The 22,875-nt window shown below is 39.8% G+C and overlaps 1 protein-coding gene across 4 annotated transcripts in view; it reads right to left on the bottom strand.

The window, feature by feature from the left end:
• The window catches only part of LOC122543129 (disintegrin and metalloproteinase domain-containing protein 9-like), a 130,755-nt gene that overhangs the window by 5,256 nt on the left and 102,624 nt on the right, over window positions 1-22,875 (bottom strand). For 3 of the 4 annotated variants that reach the window (XM_043681473.1, XM_043681470.1, XM_043681472.1), the window contains 5 exons: window positions 22,340-22,445; window positions 20,448-20,589; window positions 17,654-17,708; window positions 9,080-9,103; window positions 1,716-1,774 (listed from right to left, as the gene is read on the bottom strand). In XM_043681473.1, the coding sequence (XP_043537408.1) occupies window positions 1,716-1,774; window positions 9,080-9,103; window positions 17,654-17,708; window positions 20,448-20,589; window positions 22,340-22,445 (386 nt within the window). The remainder of the gene's footprint in view (window positions 1-1,715; window positions 1,775-9,079; window positions 9,104-17,653; window positions 17,709-20,447; window positions 20,590-22,339; window positions 22,446-22,875) is intronic. The other variant, XM_043681471.1, reaches the window with a different exon arrangement.

The following is a 22,875-nucleotide window of genomic DNA, read 5'->3' as shown; positions in this document are numbered from 1 at the left end:
GCAAAATGGTTAGACAAGTTCCCGAGTGATGTTTTTGCAAAGTTGAGCTTTAATGACACGGGCATGAGTCTTCACAATGTTTGTAATCTGCAGTATAAATAGTCCTTCAGACAAAGGGCAGCACATTGGCTCAGTGGTTAGCACTGCTGCCTCACAATACCTGGGACCTGAGTTCGATTTCAGCCTCAGACGACTGTCTGTGTGGAGTTTGCACATTCTCTTCGTGTCTGCATGAATTTCCTCCGGGTGCTCCAGTTTCCTCCGGGTACTCCAGTTTCCTCCCACAGTCCAAAAATGTGCAGGTTAGGTGGATTGGCAATGCTAAACTGCCCAAACTGTTCAGTCATATGTAGGTTAGATGCATTAATCATGGGAAATTGTAGAGGAAGAGTGTTGGGGAGTGGGTATGGGTGGGATATTCTTCAGATGGTCAGAGTAGACTTGTTGGGCCAAATATCCTGTTTCTACACTGTAGGAATTCTATGATGATTGAGTAAAGGAACTTGTTATGGACCAGGCCAGATCCCTCAAAACATAAAGAATGTAGCCCAGATCCTAATTTTGTTAGTTGTTTTAAGCAGGTGTAAAGTGGATATTCCAGGAGAAATGCCACTGGTCAAACCACTTCATTTTAAACAAAACAGGTTTTTATTTTGCAAGATTACTGAGTACGCACAAACAACAGAAAACAGAATACTGAATAACTTAACCTCTCCGAAAACCCAATCGATCATCCAAACTTAATGATGCTGTTCTAAATACTTGCAACAATCCCCATAAACACACCTTGGCACAAAAGGTAAAATCAAATACAGGTTTTACAGGATTGAAGTCAAGAGAGAGAGTACCAGCCTGGATCTGATTCTTTGGGTCCAACAGCTTTTCCACTCACTACTGCTAAAAACCAAAGCAAACCAGAGAAAAGCTGAGCTGGGAGAACTGGCCGCTCCCCTTTCATTGTACAAGTGTTTTTTTTAACTTGAAAGCCTCTGCCTGAGGCAGTATCTGTTAACTATTATCAAATTGGCCCGAAAACCTTTCAACACCAGACCTTTCAGAGTCTGTGTATTTACGACCTCTCTAAACAAAAAAAGCCAAGGACAGCATAACCTTGTTAAAGGAGCAGTTTTGCCACAAGCTGAAACCAGAAACTAGAAACTTGGCTTATGAGAAGTAATTGGTGTAAAATCTTTGAACTGATCTCACTTGATAACAGAATGTTTAAACAGTACACATAAAAATAAATCAAAAAAGTGTCACTTCATTCACTCTCTTAGTAATACTAAACCTGGACTACTATCCACAACATGAAAAACACCTGTATTTAAAACTTAAGAAACAGATGTATTCAAATGTTTGCATGTTTCCCTGATGTCTGAAAGTAGCACTGCTGTATTTATGAATTATTTTGCCTCATTGCTGAAATAGCCTTATCCATTATCAGTTTTCCTCATTCATATTTCTGAAATCTTGATGTGTTTAGAGATCAACTACAGCATTTCAAAGCAATAACTATGTACATAGATACTACAAATGTACTTCATTGGCTGTGAAAGGTTTTAAGGTCTGGAGTCAAGAAAAGTATATAAATGCAACTTTCTTCTTTCAGCATATTAAGTTATGGTGTAATAGCACAATTGACTATTGGAAACTGGGAGGTAAACAATAATTGTCAATAATGATCATGTGCAGTTCAAAATTGGGAATATAAATACCTTGCTGGTGATGGTCTAACAACATATGTTGGCACTGTGGTACTTGCTGTCTGAACAACCTGATTTAAAACAAAAAGGTACATAAGTTGCAGTTATGTTATTCAAAGCAGCATTGTATGTCCCGAAGTATTTTCCAGATAGTCAGTTTTATGTGCCAAAAATTGTAAACAAGGGTATTGTGAAATGTTCACTTATATTGCAAATCTTTTTAAACAACACAAAATGTGAAACTGAATCCAAAACAAATATCCACAAATCTGAATGCTAAGAACAAAGGCTTCCTTTCAATTGAGACATGATCACCACTTTTGGGTTGATTTGAAAGCCTCAGAATCTAAAAGGTATTGTCTTTTTTGATTGCATTTTTCCATCCTCTTAAGTAATGGTATCACGTACAACTGAACATATTTTCCTGCATTGTTTGTAATCATTCTTGTAATTGTGCAGAACCTGGCCAGGCACAACATATCCAGATACACAGTAATGATTTCTTAATCAACCTGCCCTCAAATTTACAAAAAAAAAAGCTGGGTTTGGTCTTGTGCAGATGGTCCCACCCAAGTGCAATACAAACTAACCTTCTGGACTGTGAATAAAACTATTCATTTAGTTTAACCCTGGGGTGATTTATGTCCTGTGCACTTCAACCCCTGACAAATGAGTTGGGGTTTTCATTTCCTATTTGAAATTGACTTCAGCAAGAATGGCATTTAACAGTCAATATGGAATGGACTGAATCCTACTGTTGCAGAGATGAAGGGGCAGTTACATATTATCTGGCCTGCAAAATATATTTTTCTTGATTATTCGCTCCCAACCCTCCTCCAAGTAGAATTGTGTTAATGATGTTCTTGTATATACCATCTAAAGCCTGGACACAGAGTTCCGTGGAGATTTACATCATTGGCAACCACAATCATTATTTCAATTATTTAGCCCATCAGTTGTGTCATGCAGTAATTTCTGGGGCTTATACACAACCTCTGTCTCTATGCTCTGTGAAACAATGAGGTTAATCCCTTCCTGATGAAATGCGCTGATAAATAACCAATTTCCTCAGTTCAGCTAGTAGGATTTTTGTTGCCCCTTAAAACTAAAGTGAGGGTCATTTGGTGCAGTAGTAGTGATCATATCTCTGGGCCAGCAGGACTGGGTACGTCCCATCTCAGATTGTGATGGCAATATCATGTCCACATGAGTTCATTTCACAAAAGACTAAAATAATGTTTCATGTGGACAGTTGGTGGCATGGATGTGAATTAAAGATTTGAACGTTATATCAATAATTCAATTTACCATTTCTCCAATAAAATCACTGGAAATTACTTTAGCTACTTGCTGGGAGATTTGTTGGTGTTTTATCACTTGTTACATTAAATTAACATTCTATTCTTGGATTAGGATTTACTGAGTTAAAGCATGGTTTGTGGGTGAAGCAATTCAATCCATTCAAAATATTCACCAAGGTGGTTCATGGAAATAAATGGGTTCATTGGTCAATTGCATCCAAGTCAACCTTTCTTTCTGCTGCTATTTCTGCTTACATTTCCCACAACTGTTGAGTTAAACAAATGGTATCCCCTCAGCCTTACTGTTAGTAGAATGAAATTATGGTTCTCAATCAACAAACAATGCATTCTTACAATGACACAGATGCTACTTTGTATCGGAAGTTGACTTTGGAAATGTATTGCAGCTATTTCAAATGCTGAGTAAGAATATATTTCAAGGCTTTTGTACAAAATACAAGCTATTTAAACAGAAGTCAGTTACCGTGCCCAGATCAAACCAGAATGAAAAAAAAATCAAAACACCTTTGCAAACTCACTAAAAAGATGATGCATCTACAGTCATGAACATTTTTGCTATTCATTGGCTTATAGTGGAAGAAAGAAGAATGAAGCCAGGATATGTTTTGAAAGCTGATGTCAGTTTTAGCAGTCAATCATCACACTAAATTGAAATGGCAATGGACATATTACCAAAATATGGCTGGATGAAGGCCAGTGCTCAAGCTTTTTAAAATTTGTTCATGGGATGAACATGTCATTGACTAGCCCAGCATTTATTTTCCATCCCTAACTGCCTGAAGGGCAGATAAGAGTTAACCAGATTGCTGTGGGTCTGGAGTTACGTGAAGGCCAGACCAGGTAAGGATGGCAGATTTTCCTTCCTGAAGAACATTAATGAACTGGATGGGTGTTTTACAAATCAACAGTGGTTACATGGTTTCCATAAAACCAGCATTTTATTCCATATTACAAGCAGTCCACGGGTTGCGAGCAAGTTCATTCCAAAATCAGTTCAGATGTCAATTTGTATGCAATTGAGACAACATAAAGCAGCAATTTCTAAATATAGGAAATATTCATATATCGGACATATAAAATTACACCCCTGTATGGGACAGTGCTCCTAAATATTAGCATTCATAAATTTCATCCACCGGCCACAGTGTGATTTGAACCCATGAACCTGAACCTGAACATTGAAGTCAGGTCTGAATTACTTGCCCAATTGCAGTACCATTACACCACCACCACCTAATTGAACACCATGAAATTGGTAGGAGCCCACAATGCATAATATGGCCAAGCATGTAAATGTGCAATTCAATGGCCTGACACTCTGCCTGTGTCAGAGCTGAAGTCCATTTACAGGCACAACTCTGGTATAATTTAGAAAAATGACAGAGTCCCATAGTCAATTGTGCACAAATCTTTTATCAGTAAACTTAACATTTCTACAGATATTAAGAAAAATTGTGGACTGAGAAAATATTCCTGCCTGGCGATAATGTGAACTAATTTGATAAAATTATTGCCTCTAATACATGTAGCTATGGTAAATGCCAAAACAAAATGTCTGGGATACAAAGAACATAAGACATAGGAGCAGAAATCAGGCCATTCAGCCCATTGAGTTTGTTCCACCATTCAATCATAGCTGATAAGATTCTCAACCCTATTTTCCTGCTTTCTCCATATAAACCTTTGGTCCCCTTAACAATCAAGAACCCATCTATCTCCATCTTAAATATACTCAATGACCTGGCTTCCACAGCCTTCTGTGGCAGCGAAATCCACAGATTCACTCCTCTCTGGCTGAAGACGTTTCTCCTTATCTCTGGAGGCAGGAAACATGTTTCCGCTGATGGGTGAGTGCCGAACCAGAGGACACAGCTTAAAAATACAGGGTAGACCATTTAGGACAGAGATGAAGAGAAACTTCTTCATCCAGAGAGTGATGGGTGTGTGGAATGCTCTGCCCCAGAATGCAGTGGAGGCCCAGTCTCTGCATTCATTTAAGAAAGAGTTGGATAGAGCTCTCAAGGATAGTGGAATCAAGGGTTATGGAGATAAGGCAGGAACAGGATACTGATTAAGGATGATCAGCCATGATCATATTGAATCGTGGTGCATGCTCGAAGGGCAGAATGGCCTGTCTATTGTCTTTGTTCTATTAACAGTCTTCCCTTCACTCTAAGGTTGTGCCCTCGGGTCCTTGTCTCTCCTACCAATGGAAATATCTTCCCGACATCCATTCTTTCCAGGCCATTCAATATTCTGTAAGTTTCAATTAAATCCCCCCTCATCCTTCTAAACTCCATTGAGTACAGACCCAGTGTCCTCAAAGGTTCCTCATTTGTTAAGCTGTTCATTCCTGAAACCATTCTTATGGAACTCCTCTGCACACGCTCCAGGGCCAGTACATCTTTCCCGAGATATGGGGCCCAAAAGATTATATGGTTTTTAGTATTTGTGGGTGTAAGTTTTCAAGTTGCCATCTCCTTCTGAAAACCGATATTACAAGTTATTAAAGCAAAGATTCAATCTGACAGTCATTATTACGAACCATGAAATTCTATTTAATGCTCAGTTTAGGAAATAAACAAGATTCAACTCTTGCAGTATAGACAGGAACATATCCAAATAGATTGACCTGCTGGCATGGCTGTGAATTATGGAACAATTATGTCATAGCTAATCAGCGCTACAGCTCTCATTTATCAGCACGAGATCTATATCTCTTGATAGTTTGAAGGAATGATGTTGAAAGATGCTGAAGTCTGCTTTGCGAGCTCCAAACACCCAGAGCTCCAAGGGGGCTCTGGTGGAGAATTGTATTCCCTTGGTGTGAATCCTCTGTCAGAGCAAACAGTTTATCTGTGTCTACCCTATCAAAGTCTATTATCATTTTAAGCACACCAATGAAACCGATCCTTAATCTTGGAAACTTTGGAGGACACAACACATTTTTGGTTAACATGGCCTGATATTTTAAGCCTTTAAGTCCTAATAGTATTCTTGACTTGAAAAACTGCTCAATGCTTCCAAATAGAAAACCATTCTGCAGACATCATTTTTACATTGCATCAAATGTACTTACTCCAAAATCATGACAACAATTCTCATAACAAGTAATGCTGAAAAAAGACACGTTCTAACAAAGAGTCACTGGACACAATGTTAGCTCTATTTTTGTCTCCACAGATGGTTCCAGATCTGCTGAATTTCTCCAACATGTTTTGTGCCAGTAAATGCACAGGACCTGCAGTCATTTCAGGTTCTCCCCACTAGAGGGCAAAGTACACGTACACAGATTTTGCAAAGCAGAATGCAAAATACTGTTCAAGGATAAATCAGACAACAGAGTTTCGTTACCAGTGTTCCATTCAGCAGCAGTATATTCTGATATTTGAATAATACGATACATTCTTGGTCCCCAGCTGCTGAATGATCAGTTTGACCTTTGCTTTAAAACGAGATCAATTTAGGACAGATGATTGGCTGGGACAAGTTGGACTGAAGGGTCCATTTCTGTGCTATAGTACTCCATGACTTTATACAGTGAGAACATGGATAGACGTTGGTCACTTCACATTGGAGCAGACTTTACAACGAACAAGGCAAAATGCACCAGTGACCTCTTTCAATTCCAATGTTAAAGAAACATCCCGATCTGCCAGAAAATGTAGAGCTGGAAAGACACAGGAGGTCAGGCAACATCAGAAGAGCAGGACATTTTGGGTTGGGAACTTCATCAGTCCCCATTGCCCTCTCAATTGAGTATAAAGGTTCCATTGTACTATTTTCAAGGACAGAAGGGAAGTTCACCCTGTCAGCTGGCCAATACAGAGCCCTCGATCGACATCACTAAACAAGATAATGTGATCATGATCACATTTTGTTTGTTGAACATGGCCACACAGAAATTGGCTGTTGCATATCCTGACGTAATAAATGATGTAATTTTCAATGTACTCAGTTAACCATTGAGGACTTTGGGATGACCTGATGAGGTAAAGGCACTACCTCAATACAGTCTTTTTTTCAGGTCTCTTCTTATATGAAAATTTGAAGGTAGCAAAGGTCAAAAAGAAACAATAGATATTCAAGATGAAGGTCTGATAAATTACCATGAGTTTTATCACCACAACACTCACATTAAAAAATGCATCTCAATTATAAACTTGAATTGTTGCATAATTTCTCTCCTTTATGACCTTTCTCTAAAGACATTGGGAGAGATTTTCATTATGAGTGTCTGGAACAAAAGTGGTTACAGAGCAGAGAAAAATATCGAGTGACATAGGTGACACATAAATGATTAAATTTGTCTAATTATCCTCCCTATATTGCATCTAAATTATGTTTTAAGCCCAGCCACTCAAAATAATGAAATGACCCAGTAAACCTGAACTATGATGCAGATTCAGGAACAGTCAGCCCTTCATACATTAGCCCAATTTTCATTTCTCGTGCATGAGAGTAATCAGAATGTGAAATTCAAAACATGTACAAATTCATCATCATCTTACTGACTGACAGAACAGCACGAAGGGGCTGAAAGGTTTTACTTCTGCTCCTATGTCGTATGTTCAGACACGCTTTTACTAGCAGCTTATGCCCTCTTGTGATCATGAGCTACTCAATTACAAAATGTGATGCAGTCTGGACCACGTAAAGTAAAAATCCATGTTCGTATGAAATGGAAATGTTTCGGTGGTTCTTAATATTATGATTTAAGACTTGTCCATGAATGAAGCAAACCTCCCGACCAACAATTTGCTCATGGGACAAAATAGCAGATAAAATATTTAACTGCTAACAGAACAAACTCACCTGGAAATCATTGGTCAGACGACCAGCATTTTAAGACTTGCATGCCCAATGGGGTGTAACATGGGAGGCCATGTTCAAGACTGCAAGTCTGGCCCAGTTTTTTTCATACGTGCAAATTTTCCAACACCAAGTGGCCATCCTGTGCAAAAATCCAATTTTCCCTAAACTACAACAGATGCACTGAAATCAACCACATCAGTCTTATTTGCCACTCAAGCTGACACCAACCCATTCCGTACAGGCCAGGAATCAAATTTTCAGCCAAATGAGTCATTGGAAAAGTCATAATTATATCATTTCAAGTATAAGACTAACTTTAACAGGCATGTGTTGAAACATCAAGAAATGCAATTATCATCCTGAGGTATCTGCTGTTTTATCTGTGCAGATTATTTGTCTGTTGTGTGAAATCACAAGCACAAACCAAATGCATACTCTGAATAGGCTTTGATTGATGAAAACAATTCAATTTTTAAGTATAAATAAAAGAATGGAGAGGTTGAAAAGCATATTTTTCTGAAACAAACAGATTTAATATGTGGCTGTGAAAGCTGGAAAGAGAGTGCGTATGATAGTAAGATAGAATTCCTCTTGTGAGCCTCATTCTAAAGTTTTCCTTATCTTGCCAAAGTTCTTGGCTTTTACATTACTCTCTGGTCAAAACAATACCATATACATATGGCAAGAAGTATAATTACACACAAGAAGAAATATTGTGGCTGCAAAGATTAGTTCATTACTAGTTAGTAATTGCATATTGTTCACAAGAGATTAGAATCAGAGCTGTCCCCATAATTTGCCATGCTGCATGCAGAACCAGTATCACAGCTTTCTCACAAAGCACAAAGCTCTCTGGATGCATGTATCTTATTGGCACTTCTTGGTCATACAAATTACTTCAATATTTCCAAAGATCTAGTCACGATGAATTGAACAAAAATTGTAATAATGTTCAAGATTCAGTGTCACAACCAAGAAATAGGACATTACATCAATGAGAGATGTTTCACATTAAATGCACCTCACCATGTCCTTTAACATGAATAGTAGCTGAGTTTTAGTGTTTTTTTTGCCAGCTGATTTTGAAGCAGGCTTTCAATTGTGCAGAAATGCAAAGGAGCTTTGTGAATTGTATTTAAGAGAAATCACCATATTGCTTCCAGAACATTTCTTGACAGCAAAAACAGAACACCAACTCAAAGAAATGCTTATCCCTGAAGTTTCAGTAAGTTCAATTACCTGTTGACTTGTCAATAAGTTGACCTGGTGTGTTGAAAATAAAAAAAACATTACTGCTGTGTCTACAAGATGGGCCACCAAACCTAAATTTTGATGCTATGCTTTGGCAGAGGTTAGCTTTGCCTCATTCTCTTTACCCTTTCTGACACTTATAAATAGCAATGTTGATTAAATTCAGAAACTCCAATTTTGACAGTCTGTTTGTTGGAAGACTAATTCCTTGTGCCTGAAATATTAAGTCCATGAAGTTCCATATATTGGGCAACAGACTTCATTATACATGAAGACAGTGGGCATGGCAGAGGTGTCTAATTGGCAGAGACATTTCATCTGTCTTTTTAAAAGAGGAGGATGCTGCCCAGCTCATGATGACAAAGGAGTAAACTCTATCATTCGATGATTCAAAACGAACAAGTCTTGGACAAACTGTCAGTACTTAAAGTTGACAAGCCACCTGAACTGGATGAGATGTATCCAAAGTTTCTGAAGCAAGTGAGTTAAAATTGCTAGGGTGCTGGCCATAATCTTTCAGACTTCCTTGGGCTTCGGGGAGGTGCCAGAGGATTGGAGGACTGCAACCATTACAGTTTATTGAAGAAAGTTTGGATGGATAATCCCAGCAACTTCAAGGGGGGACTTAAAGAGTCACAGAGGTCTAAAGCACAGAAATTGAACCCTCGGCCTATGCCGCCCAACTATTCTAATCCCGTTTTCTATCATTTGGGCCATAGCCTTGTATGTCCTGGCATCCCATGTGTACGTGGAAATACTTGTTAAATGTTATGAGGGTTTCTGCCTCTACCACCCTTACAGATCATGATTTCCACATTCCCACCATCCTCTAGGTGAATTAACAGGCACAATGATTTGGGATAGAATTAGAAGTCACATGGAAAACATTGGGTTGATTAAAAAGTGAAGATGTGTATATATTGGAAAGAGTGCAGGAAAATTGCAAGTGTAGTGGACAGTAAAGAAGATTACCTCAGAGTACAACTGGATCTTGATCAGATGGGCCAATGGACTGAGGAGTGGCAGATGGTGTTTAATTTAGATAAATGTGAGGTGCTGCATTTTGTAAAAGCTAATCAGAGCAGGACTTACACTTAATGATAAGGTCCTGGGGAGTGTTGCTGAACAAAAAGACCTTGGAGTGCAGGTTCATAGTTCTTTGAAACTTTGTCACACGTAGATAGGATAGTGAAGGCGGCTTTTGGTATGTTTCCTTTATTAGTCAGAGTTTTGAGTATAGGAGTTGGGGTGTCATGTTGCAGCTATACAGAACGTTGGCTAGGCCGCTTTTGGAATATTGTGCGCAATTCTGGTCTCCTTCCTATCAGAAGGATGTTGTTGAACTTGAAAGGGCTCAGGAAAGATTAACGAGGATGTTGCCAGGGTTGGAGGGTTTGAGCTATAGGGAGAGGCTGAATAGGCTGGAGCTGTTTTCCCTGGAGCATCAGAGGCTGAGGGGTGACCTTATCGAGGTTTATAAAATCATGAGGGGCACGGATAGGGTAAATAGACAAGGCCTTTTCCCTGGGGTGGGAGAGTCCAGAACTAGAGGGCATAGGTTTAGGGTGAGAGGGGAAAGATATAATAGGGACCAAAGGGGCAACTTTTTCACGCAGAGGGTGGTACTTGCATGGAATGAGCTGCCAGAGGAACTGGTGGAAGCTGGTATAATTACATCATTTAAAAGGCATCTGGATGGGTATATGAATAGGAAGGGTTTAGATGAATATGGACCAAGTGCTGCCAAATGGGACGAGATGAGATTAGGAGATCTGGTCAGCATGGACAAGTTGGACTGAAGGGTCTGTTTCTGTGCTGTACATTCTATGACTCTGTGAGAAAATGATTTACTTGAATGGTTCCAGGAATGAGAAACTTCAGTTATGAGAACAAATGGAATAAAGTTAGAATTGTTCTTCCTGGAGAGAAACCATGAGTGGGCTGGATAGAGTGGTTAGGGAGAAGCTCTTTTCTCCTATAAAAGAATAAAAAATGAGAGAATATTGATTTAAAGTGATGTGCAAAAGAAGCAAGAGTGATGTGAGAAAAAGTTCTTTCATTCAGCAAATAGCTAATGAAGAGAATGGACTACCTGAAAGTGTGGTGGAGAAAGGTTCAACTGAGGCTTTAAGAGGGCATTGGACGATTATTGAGATGGAGATAGTGTGTAAGGATGTGGCAAGAAAGCAAGAGACTGGCACTCAGGAAGGATGCTCATTTGAAGAGCCATGCAGGCACAATGACCTAAAGGGCCTCCTTCTACCCCATCACAATTCTATGACTCTGTAATTGTAATTAAAGCTTGAAGCAGACACTAAGTTCCTTACTTGGAAGTGCTAAGGCCTGATGCTCACTTAATGGATGAATAAATTATATCTCCATCTTTTGTACGCAATGCAAGGGCTGGTACATCTGACGAAAATCACAGATGATTACTGCCCACTATTTTGGGATTTTCAAAACATGTATAAGCAGGTGCTATGTGATGAAATTTAATGTTGAAATATTATACAGTTTGTCTCGGATGGTAAATATTTCCGAAGAGCTGAAACAATTCATGGTGCAGTGGCACCCAAGGCCTGAGTGATTCAAGAAGGCACTGCACCACCACCTTCTCAAGGGCAAACAAGTAAAATGAATGTTAACTGAAATGTTCACATCCTAAGAATGACTAATAACAAGAAAAATCCAAAACGAATCATTGTCATAAAACTGAAAAAATAACAGATGGAGGGGTACAATCCATTGCCTGTCAGAATCAACTCCATGTACAGTCTAAAGTCAATCTTTAGTTCAGGTGCTAACTGGTCTGTTGCCTGCCCCGGTGCCAGGGTGTGGGACATCTATGACCGGCTTGAAAGGATACTGGAGAGGGAAGGGGAGGATCCAGTTGTTGTAGTCCACATCAGGACAAACAACATAATCAAGGCTAGGAAAGAAGACCTGTTTTGGCATTATCAGGAACTAGGAATCAAATTAAAGAACAGGTCCTCAAGGGTTATAATGTCCAGATTACTGCTCGAGCCAAATGCAAATGGGCATAAGGATGTGAGAATAAGGGAAGTAAACATGTAGCTAAAAGAGTGGTACGAGAAAGAGGATTTCCTTTTCACGGGGCACTGGTATCAGTATTGGAACAGGAGAGATCTGTAACATTAGGACAGCCTCTACCTGAAGTAAGCTGGGACCAGTGTTCGAGTGAAAAGAGTAAATAGGGTGGTCAACAGGACTTTAAACTTGGAAGTCGCACGGGGATCGCGGATTGGGGTCGGGGGTGCTGGTCTTGGTGGTGAAGCTCCAAGACGTTTAATGTATAATGACCAATGGGAAGCAGAGCTGCAAGTTAATATCTGTGGAAGTTTATTTAACTGCATTGAAAAATATGAAAAGGAAGGATAACTCAGAAGAGATTATTAAAGTCTCCAGCACACAAAATAGTACAGTGTTTTCGAAAGGGTTAGGAATTAAACTTCAACTACACTGGATAAACGAATAACAATGAGAAGGGGGATGGTCAATACAGGACTTAAAGTCTGAGTAAAGCCTGAATATTTGAATGCACACAGTATATGAAATAAAGTAAATGAGCTTGTGGTGCAGATTGAAATTGGTAGGTATGATGTGGTGGGTATCATGGAGATGCAGCTGCAAGAGGATCAGGGCTGGGAGCTAAACATCCTAATTGAAAATACAGGCAGGTGGGCAGAGGAGGTGGGATTGCCTTGTTAGTAAAAAACTAAATTAAATCAATAGCAATAAACGAAATAGAGTCAGACAATGTAGAATCTGTGTGGGTAGAGTTGAGGAACTGCAAACATAAGAAATCCATAATGGGAGTTATCTACAAACCTCCAAACAGGAGTCAGGATTTAGGGCGTAAGATACACCAAGAGATAGAAAAGGCATGTAAGAAAGGCAAGGTCACAGTGAGCATGGGGGATTCCAATATGCAGGTGCACTGAGAAAACCAGGTCAGGAGTGGATCCCAAGAAAAGAAATGTGTGGAATGTCTAAGAGATAGCTTTTTGGAGCAGCTTGTGGTGGAGCTCACAAGGGAACAGACAATTCTGGATTTACTGTTGTGCAATGAGGCAGACTTGATAAGGGAGCTTAAGATGAAGGGACCCTGAGGAAGCAATGACCATAATATGATAGAATTTACTCTGCAGTTGAAGAGGGAGAAGATAGAATCCGACATAATGGTCATGGCATTTATCAACTCTAGCCTCCCCACTACTCTTGACGCATTCCGATTTGCCTATCGGACCAACAGAACCACTCCTCCCTAGAACATATTGATATCAAGAACAGCTACCTAAGAATCTTACTCATTGACTACAGTTCAGCCTTCAACACTATTATCCCCTCGAGACTGATTACTAAACTTAGTGATCTTGGACTAAGCCCCACTCTCTGCAACTGGATCCTCAATTTCCTGAGGCACAGGCCACAATCAGTGAAGATTAGGGACAATATTTCATCCTCACTAACACTCAACACTGGAGCCCCCCAGGAGTGCGTACTCAACCCCCTACTGTACTCACTGTATACCTATGACTGTGTCGCCAAATACCAGACTAATGCCATTTACAAGTTCGCTGATGACACCACTACAGTTGGTCAAATCTCAGACGGCGACAAAACAGATTCCAGACGGGAGGTGGAAGACCTGGAAAAAATTGTGCACTGAGAACGACCTAGCTCTCAATGCCGGCAAAACCAAGGAACTCATAATTGATTTTTGGCAGGATGTTACTCATGCCCCCCCTACACTTTAACAGCAGAGAGGTGGAACAAGTGGAGTGTGTCAAGCTCCTAGGAGTGGTCATCCACAAAAAGCTTTCTTGGACTCTTCATGTGGACGTACTGGTTACAGAGGCCCAACAACATCTCTTCTTCCTCAGGCAGCTGAGGAAATTTGCATGATGGTAAATACTCTTGCCAACTTTTATAGGTGCACCATCAAGAGCATTTTGTCTGGATGTATCACTACCTGGTATGGCAACTGGACCATTCAAGACCGGAAATAGTAACAGAGAGTGGTGAACTCGGCCTGGACAATCACAAAAGCCAACCTTCCATCTACAGAATCCATCTACCAGGCCCACTGTCAAGGAAAGGCTGGCAGCATTCTCAAAGATCCATCCCACCCTGGCAATGTTTTTCTACTACCTCTACCATCAGGGAGAAGGTACAGAAGCCTGAACACACGCACAAGCCAGTTTCATAACAGTTTCTACCCTACTATTGTTAGAATACTGAATGGACTCACAAACTCTCACCTGTACCTGTGTTTTTGTTTTTGCCACTGTTTACCTATTATTTACTATCTATGCTCCTTAGCTATGTGATTTGCCTGTGTTGCTTGCAAAACAAAGCTTTGCACTGTGCCTCAGTACACGCGAAAATAAATTCATTTCAATTCAATAAATGGTAGTACAGTTGAATAAAGACAACTACAGAGGCATGAGGGACGAGCTGACTATAATCATCTGGGAGAGGAGCCCAGCAGGAAAGGCAGTGGAACAGCAATGGCACAAGTTTCTTGAATTAATTTGAGAGACACAACAAAAATTGATACCAAGGAAAAAGCAGCATATTAAAGGGAGGATGAGGCAACCATGGCTTACCAGGGAAGTCAGGGTTAGCATAAAAGCTAAAGAGAAAGCATGTAATCTGGTGAAGGGTAGGGGGGAAACCAGAGGATTGGGAAGCCTACAAAGTCTAAGAGAGGACAATGAAGAAAAATATAAGGAAGGAGAAGATTACATATGAGGGTCATCTAGCTGGTAAATATGAGGAAAGATTGCAAGAGTTTCTTTAGATATTAAAAGGGGGGGGGGAAAAAAGGCAAAAGTGGACCTTGGGCCACTGAAAAATAATGCTGGAGAAGTAGTAATGGGGAACAAAGAAATTGCTGAGGGACTGAATAAGTACTGTGTGCCAGTCTCCACAGTGGAAGAATCGACTTATATCCTAAAGATTCAAGAGAGTGGGGGGGGAGGTGGGCAGAGATGAGTACGGTACCCATCATAAGGAGAAGATGCAAGAAAAACTGAAAGGTCTGAAAGTGGATAAATTATCTGACCAGTTGGCCAAACCCTGGGAGTTCTGAAGGAGACAGCTGGCTTTGGTATTGACCTTTCAGGTATCACTGGAGTCAGGGAGGGTCCCAGAGGACTGAAAAATCACTAATGTAAGAAGGGAGCAAGGCAAAAGACAGGAAATGATAGGCCAAATAGCCTGACCTCAGCCTTTGGTAAGATTTTGGAGTCCATTGCAAAGGCTGAGATTTCTGAATACTTTGAAGTGCATGGTAAAATAGGGCTAAGTCAACATGGGGAGGTCTCTGTAACAAGCAGGTTAGGCCAATGGATGTTATCTATCTGGACTTCCAAAAAGCCTTTAATAAGGTACCACACAGGAATCAGCTGAGCATGGTAAGTGCCCATGGTATTAGAGGCAATGCACTAGCATGGATAGAAGCTTGGCTGTCTGGCAGAAGGCAGAGCACGGGGATTAGACAGGTTGGGAGAATGGACAAGGAAATGGCAGATGAAATACAATGTGGGAAAGTGTGAGGTTATGCACTTCGGTAGGGAAAATCAAAGCATGGACTATTTTCGAAATGAGGAGAAAATTCCGAGGTCTGAAGTGCAAAGGGACTTAGAAGTCCTAGACCAGTTTCTGTTAAGGTAAACTTGCAAGTTGAGTTGTTATGAAGGCAAATATAATGTTTACATTCCAGTCCTCTCGACTGACTCGAGGGGACTGGAATATAAAAGCAGGGATGTACGTCTAAGGCTTTTCAGGCTCTGGTCAGACTGCATTTAGAGTATTGTGAGCAATACTCTAAATGCAGGAAAGATGTATTGGCCCTGGAACTGGTCAAGAGGAGATTCACAAGAATGATCTCAAGAATGAAAGGCTTAACATATGAGGAACGTTTGAGGACTCGGACGACACACAATGGAGTTTAGAAGGATGAAGGAGGATCTAATTCAAAGTTTCAGAATACTGAATAGCCTGGACAGAGTGGACATTGGGAAGATATTTCCATTGGCAGGAGAGTTGAGGACCAGAGGGCATAGCATTCGAGTAAAGAGAAGATTTCTTAGAATGGAGATAAGGAGAAACTTGTTTAACCAGAGAGTGATGAATCTATGGAATTCATTGCTACAGAAGGCTGTGGAGGCCTGGTCATTGCATATATTTAAAACAAAGATAGATAAGTTCTTGATTGCCAAGAGGATCAAAGATTATGGGAAGAAAGCAGGAAAATGGGGTTGGAAAACCTATCAATCAGCGATAATGAATGGTGAAGCAGACTTGAATGCCGAATGGCATAATTTTTGCTCCGATGTCTTATGATAACAAAGCCAAGTGCAAACTGCAAACTTGCACTTATCGACATCTGTATTATCAACAAAAACACACTGAATGAGGAAACAGACAGATAGAAAAATATATTAACTAGGCAAGCCTTGCTTCTCACCTCAGAAGTAAACCACTGTTGTGAATTAAAATGGACTTTTAGGCATTGCTACAAATATTAAGTTGGCAAGATTTTTGTGTTTTGTGAATGAGTCTTGAATTTAGGCTGTTTTGAATTCTACTGACAAGGTAAACGATATCCATGTTTTAGGGAAAGAGAGCTTAAGATATCCACATGTGAGCGGTTATGTTGATGACGGATAGACTGACAATCTATATGTCCATGGGTGATGTCAGCAATGTCTGGTTTTGTGAGTTGTTAAACATTAAACATAATGTGTAACACTTGTCTGTTTACTTCCAAGATAGATTCTACAGGGAAGTCTACAGGGGAGCTAACGAGCATTTCCACCTCGATGCAAGCCCCACTTGTTTCACATTATCATAAGTTTGGTTTCTGAGAAGGGTATGGCCCACTGGAAAGACTGAGTTGCACGTTTCCCTGAACTAACTTGCTGAAACTCACAGACAGGGTCAGATTCTAACAACCTGAGAGAGAGGAATGAAAAGAGCAGAGAGATAGGGGCAGCATGTCTCTTTTGTGCACATTGCAAGGATGTCAGTGGATGCTCACACACAAACTTAAGAGACCAAGTTCATGAGGGCTTTAAAAAAGTTGGAAGATATGCCTATCTTTCACAAGAGGGAGAGGTCTCCAGTTCAGCACTCAAGTGTGACAATCTGCTGGGGAAAGTAGAAGTCAGCTGACTGGAAAAGGGGTAAAACCAACTGATAGATGCTTTGCATGGTCCAATTAAGGAACAAGGTTAAGTATGACCATATTTGTGAGGGGGTGGCTTTCCATTGTTTTACAAGCTGAATGAGGGACTCTTTGATGTAGTTTAGAGCATAAGTTATTTAGTGAATAATATTCAGACAATGTGGTTCTTGGTTAATTTGTAAACTTTTAAAACTTGAAATGTTCTTATGTGTGATTCTTCCGGTCAATCACTAGAATTCCAAATATCTTTCTCAACATTATCAGCCTGTAAAGCGATTGCTAAAATTTGTTGCAATACTTTGACTAGATTGCTGCTCAAACACTGACTTTCAGGAACCACTACTCACCCCTTCTTTTGCTGAGTTACTTGAGGCATTTCTTGGTTGAGCTCTGTTTTCAGACCTAATTGAAACAGAACAGATGTGACAAAACAACACAATTTTCTTTCCAGTAATCTGCACAATCACGTTCTTTAGCAAAAACATCTTTCCTCATCCAGAGTCCATATATGATCAATGCAAGGTTACAAATTGATGTGCATCAGAATTCAACAATGCCCATGCATTAGCGTGTCAATAAAATACAATAAGGAGTATGTGCACATTTATGTAACAACTTAACACATCCACTATTTCACAACTGATTACGTGTGAAATGCACACATCATCCAAATAGGAAATAGGATGTAATGGCCAATTACTTGTTTTTTTTAGTTGTGTTGACTGATGGAGGAATACAGACTGGAATATAAAGACAACTTTCTTTCTTTCAATAGTTCCATGGGAACAGGTCCATCATTTCACATCTCAACTAAAGTATGGTTCAGTGACAGCTCCTGAGCACTTTAAGTGGCAGTTTAGATTGAAATTGTGAATTGCTGTCATATTTGCTGCCTTAAAAACAGGATGATCGAAAACCAGTGAAAAATCTTAATGTCCAGAAATCCAATTAAATTGTGAATTAATTGTCCAAGCCAGTGCAACTTAATGTGCATCTGTGCTGGCTTCAGCAGGTTGTAGGTTCAAGTGTCATTTCAGGGCCTTGAGCTCATGATCCAGGCTGACATTTCAGTACAGTACCAAAGAGGTGCTGCATTGTCAAATGAGACATTAAAATAAGATAATATCTACCCCCTGAAGTGGAGGAATTGTGTAAATTTAAGAAGCACAATGAACTTGTATCCCTCAACCACTTTCAAGAAAGAAACTAGGTCAGTATCATGTTTCTGTTTGTGGGAACCTGTTGTGCAGAAAAAAAAAGTTGTGTTTCCTTCATTACAATCATTGCTACATCTCTAAACTATAATGGTGACTGAAAGTCATTTGGAGATGCCTGAGGTTCTAGAAGACTCTCTCTCGGAAGTGAGTACCAAGTACTCTGTTTGTTCAGGTTCACTGAAATCAATATGAAAACCAAGTAACAAAGAAACATGCGCATTTGTCACAATGAAAAAAGAAAATATAAATCCTTTGCAAGTTATTTATATCATTCACTTATGAAAATTGTTCCAATTCTAAACACGGTCACAGAGAAAGCAAGATGAGATTCAAAATACTTGGGATATGGAGGCATACAGCACCCTTCAGTCCAGCATGTCCATGTCAACCAGGTTTCCCAAACTGAACTAGGTCCGTTTTTCTGCATTTGGCCCATATCCTTCTAAACCTTTCTAATTCATGTGCATGTCCAAATGTCTCTGAAATGTAGCTGTATCAGCATCTACTACTCTGGCAGTTCATTCCATATACGCACCACTCTCGGTGTGAAAAAGTTACCTCTCAGGTCAAATCTTTCTCCTCACCTTAAACCTATGCCCTCTAGTTTTGGACTCCCCTACCCCACCTTAGCTATTCACCTTATCTATACTCCTCATGATTTTATAAATTTTTATAAGGTCACCCCTCAACTTCATATGTTCCAGGGAAAAAAGTCTCAGCCTTTCCAATGTCTCCTTATGACTCAAATCCTCCAATCCCAGTAACAACATTGTAATTATTTTCTGCATCCTTTCCAGTTTAATATCCTTCCTATCACAGGGTAACCCTAACTGTAAGCAGTATTCCAAAAGTGGGCTCATCAGTATCCTATACAGCTGCAACATGACGTCCCAACTCCAATATTCAATGCTCTAACCAATATTTGCCAACTGCAATGTGGCAGTAGTCCATGAACCACCAGCATGAAGGATTACAGAAAGAGATTAACAATTACCTGAGAGCATGATCCAACAAAATTACAGATCATATTCAACAGAGTGATGCAGGCTGTTTGCTGACATCACCTGAATTATAAGATGACATGGCAATCTGTAAACTCATTTGAAAGCTCAAGTCCCTCCAAGTTCAGTAAGATTACATCTGTAGAGATTACTGTAGCTGTTCAAAGGTAGTTGTCCTGCCAGTTTTGACAACATAACTTCTATGTAAACTTTCAGGCCAAACTATCTCAAATTGCTGCACACAACAAATTATTTTCTTTCTCAAACACAGGAACCACTAAATTGACACATTACCGCAGTATTCATAACACTTCAAGCCCCTGAACCTAATCACTTTATATCACAATAAGGGACAAGTACAGTCACCCACATCAGTTGTAGTCATAGAGATGTACAGCACAGATGAAGACCCTTCGGTCCAACTCATCCATGGCAACCAGATATCCTAAATTAATCTAATCCCTTTTGCCAGCACTTGGCCCATTTTCCTGTCAACTCTTCCTACTCATGTACCCATCCAGATGCCTGTTAAATTTTGCAATTGTACCAGCCTCCACCACTTCCTCTGGCAGCTCATTCCAGACACTCACCACCATGTGCGTGAAAAAATTGCCCTTTAGGTCCCTTTTAAATTTTTCCTCTCTCAGCCTAAACCCATGCCCTCCAGTTCTGGACTCCCCCAACCCAGGGAAAATACCTTATCTATTTACCCTACCCATGCCCATCTTGATTTCATAAGCCAAAACTCAGAAACATTGTGATCCAAGTAAAAGTCTCCGTCTGAAATCTTCAAGTATCACAGAGCTTCTCTCCCTGATAATCTATTTCATCATAGAGCTTTTGTGACACTGTTTCATTTCATAAGTTCATCAGAATTTTTAACTTTTAAAAAGCATTAACTTGGAAAACAGTAAATTTGTTACTTCTGTGTTTGTGAACTTCGCTTCCAACAGAATCTTCTTTTGAGTTCATTTCTTTTCACAAACACATATACAGCCAAAAGGATCAGAGGAGCCACTAGGAGGAAGAACACCAGCAGACCATCCCGAAGTGTAGTATCTTTATCTGAAAAGAGAAAGAATATTATTAGAGACAGTAAACATTGGGGATCGATTGAGCTCAGTTGACTGGACAGCTGGTTAGTGATGCCAGCACTGCAAGTTCAATTTCTGCACTGGCTGATCTTAATATGAAGGACTGTTCTTCTCAGCCTCACCCTTTATTTGATGCTTGATGACCCTCCGGTGAAACGACCACCAGTCCGCTCGCTAATGAGTGAACAGCCTTATGTTTTTTTTGGGACAATGGCTCCTTGACATTACTTTACCTTGTTAAACATTACTCTCTGCAAATTAAAGTAATGGTTGTGAAGCAGTTGATGTTCATGTTACATTGCCTTCAGCAATTCTACTGATGTCAGACAGAGTCTGTAGGTGGAGATGAAGAGTTCTACACTCCAGTTTTTGGAAGAAACAGATAAATTGAATCGAGTTCCCTGAATTGTCATTATATCTGATGTATATTTTTTATTACTGCTGTCATGCATTAAATTTGCCAGTCATCTAAGACAAATGCCACTTCAGTAGACACTCTACAATAATGTATCCTCTGTCACTAATCATGAGATAGATAGAAGACAAAGGAAGAATGGTGGCAGTGAATGACTTCAAATAACTCTTTTCCAGAACCATATACTGGTGGAGACGGTTTGTTCCATCACATACCAGCAGTGGAAGTCCGAAAAAATATCACACTCTCCAGGGAATTCAGTGGGACTGAAGGACTGGCAGATCCACTGAAAAACTTTGAGAGAAAAGTTAAGAGTATCAGGTTTACAATTCCAGTCATATTCTGCACCTAAATAGGATCCAAACTTGTATCATACCAATCTGAAATGTGCAAGGATTTTCTCTTGAGACTTAATTCACATTTCTTGTGTCAAAATTCAACTTATAAAATAATAATGCAGGAATTGTCAAGAAGGAATTAACTCATTTAGAGAGTGGTGAATCTTTGATATTATCTACCTGTGAAAGTCATGAAGGTTCAGTCATTGAGTATGTTAATTGGAATATTCAGTGCCAGTGAATTCAAGACAGAAATTGATTGATGCCCAGGTATTGAAAATATCAAGGGGTATGAAAATAGAGCCAGAAAATGGCATGGAAACAAAAGACAATCATGATTGAATTGAATGTGAGCAGGCTTGAAATGATTGATTCTCATTGGAAATTCTAATGTATGTGTGTGGAACTTGGAGGACAGCTGTTTGGGAAATGCTGCTAAGATTACTTGATATATTGTTGCATTGCATGTTGGAATTTGACACTCCGCAGCTGCCTAATGCCAGTAATGGATATTAAAGATGATAGATGAAGTATGAATCAAGTAGACACCTGAGTTTTTTTTTCATACCATTAAAAAGCAAATAATTTTGAGCCTGAGTTTGCTCCTACAACTACTAATGGGCTCACACTCACTACACATGCAGTCATGATACCTGAAGCTAACTGGCTCCATAAAAAAAGCAATATGCAGATATTTTAACAAGTGCATCATCAATATATGTGCTTTTCTCAGATGTTTGTGTGATGTGCAAAATTTTAAATGTTACATCATTTTGCCCAGATAGCATATATCATGTTTGAGGACTGCAGTCTTCACAGAATACTTAATTCTAAAACACTACTTAACAATCCTGTTATCACTATTCAGATTTGTTTGCCTCCTTGTTCACCCCTTGCTATCTCCTATCAACTCATCACCCTGCTCCCTTGCTGACGAGACAGCAGTCACATTGCTCTCAGCTACGCACCGTCATACGTTGGTCCACTGTCAATGCTTCCTCCATAACCAGTGTTTGCACAATCTGGAGGTGCCCACCCTCTATCACAGTGACAGTTCTTATTGCTGTTACACACCTGAAAAACCAAGATACACTGATGAGTATGTGCATAGGAGGAATGCAAGGTCATCAATGAACAAAACATAAAATTCCTAAAATTAAGTTACGTGACATTATCGAAGCAAAATGAACTCTTCTGTCAGCAGCTCAGACACATATACAAACTGGAGTCAATCGGATTGCTTCATGCTACTTCAGCAGCCAGTGACTGATGTTAAATTAACGTTTCAGACTGCTGCTACTCTAAGTAATTCACCAAATTTATCATCACCCTCACTTAACATATTATGGAAACAGTTCTTCTCAATTTCCCCATTATCCTTCTGAAGGAAAGAAAGTAATTTTGTCAATTATACATTGCTGAGTCATTTTTGAACCACTGCCAATTCAGAACTGGATTCAAAATACATTCGTTCCAGCTCCAGTTCCTCATTGGCATCACGAAA

The sequence above is a fragment of the Chiloscyllium plagiosum genome, chromosome 42 (genome assembly GCF_004010195.1).
Source record: "Chiloscyllium plagiosum isolate BGI_BamShark_2017 chromosome 42, ASM401019v2, whole genome shotgun sequence".
Taxonomy (NCBI): domain Eukaryota; kingdom Metazoa; phylum Chordata; class Chondrichthyes; order Orectolobiformes; family Hemiscylliidae; genus Chiloscyllium; species Chiloscyllium plagiosum.
The sequence above is the reverse complement of the archived record's forward strand: the minus strand, read 5'-3'. Positions and strand labels throughout refer to the sequence as shown.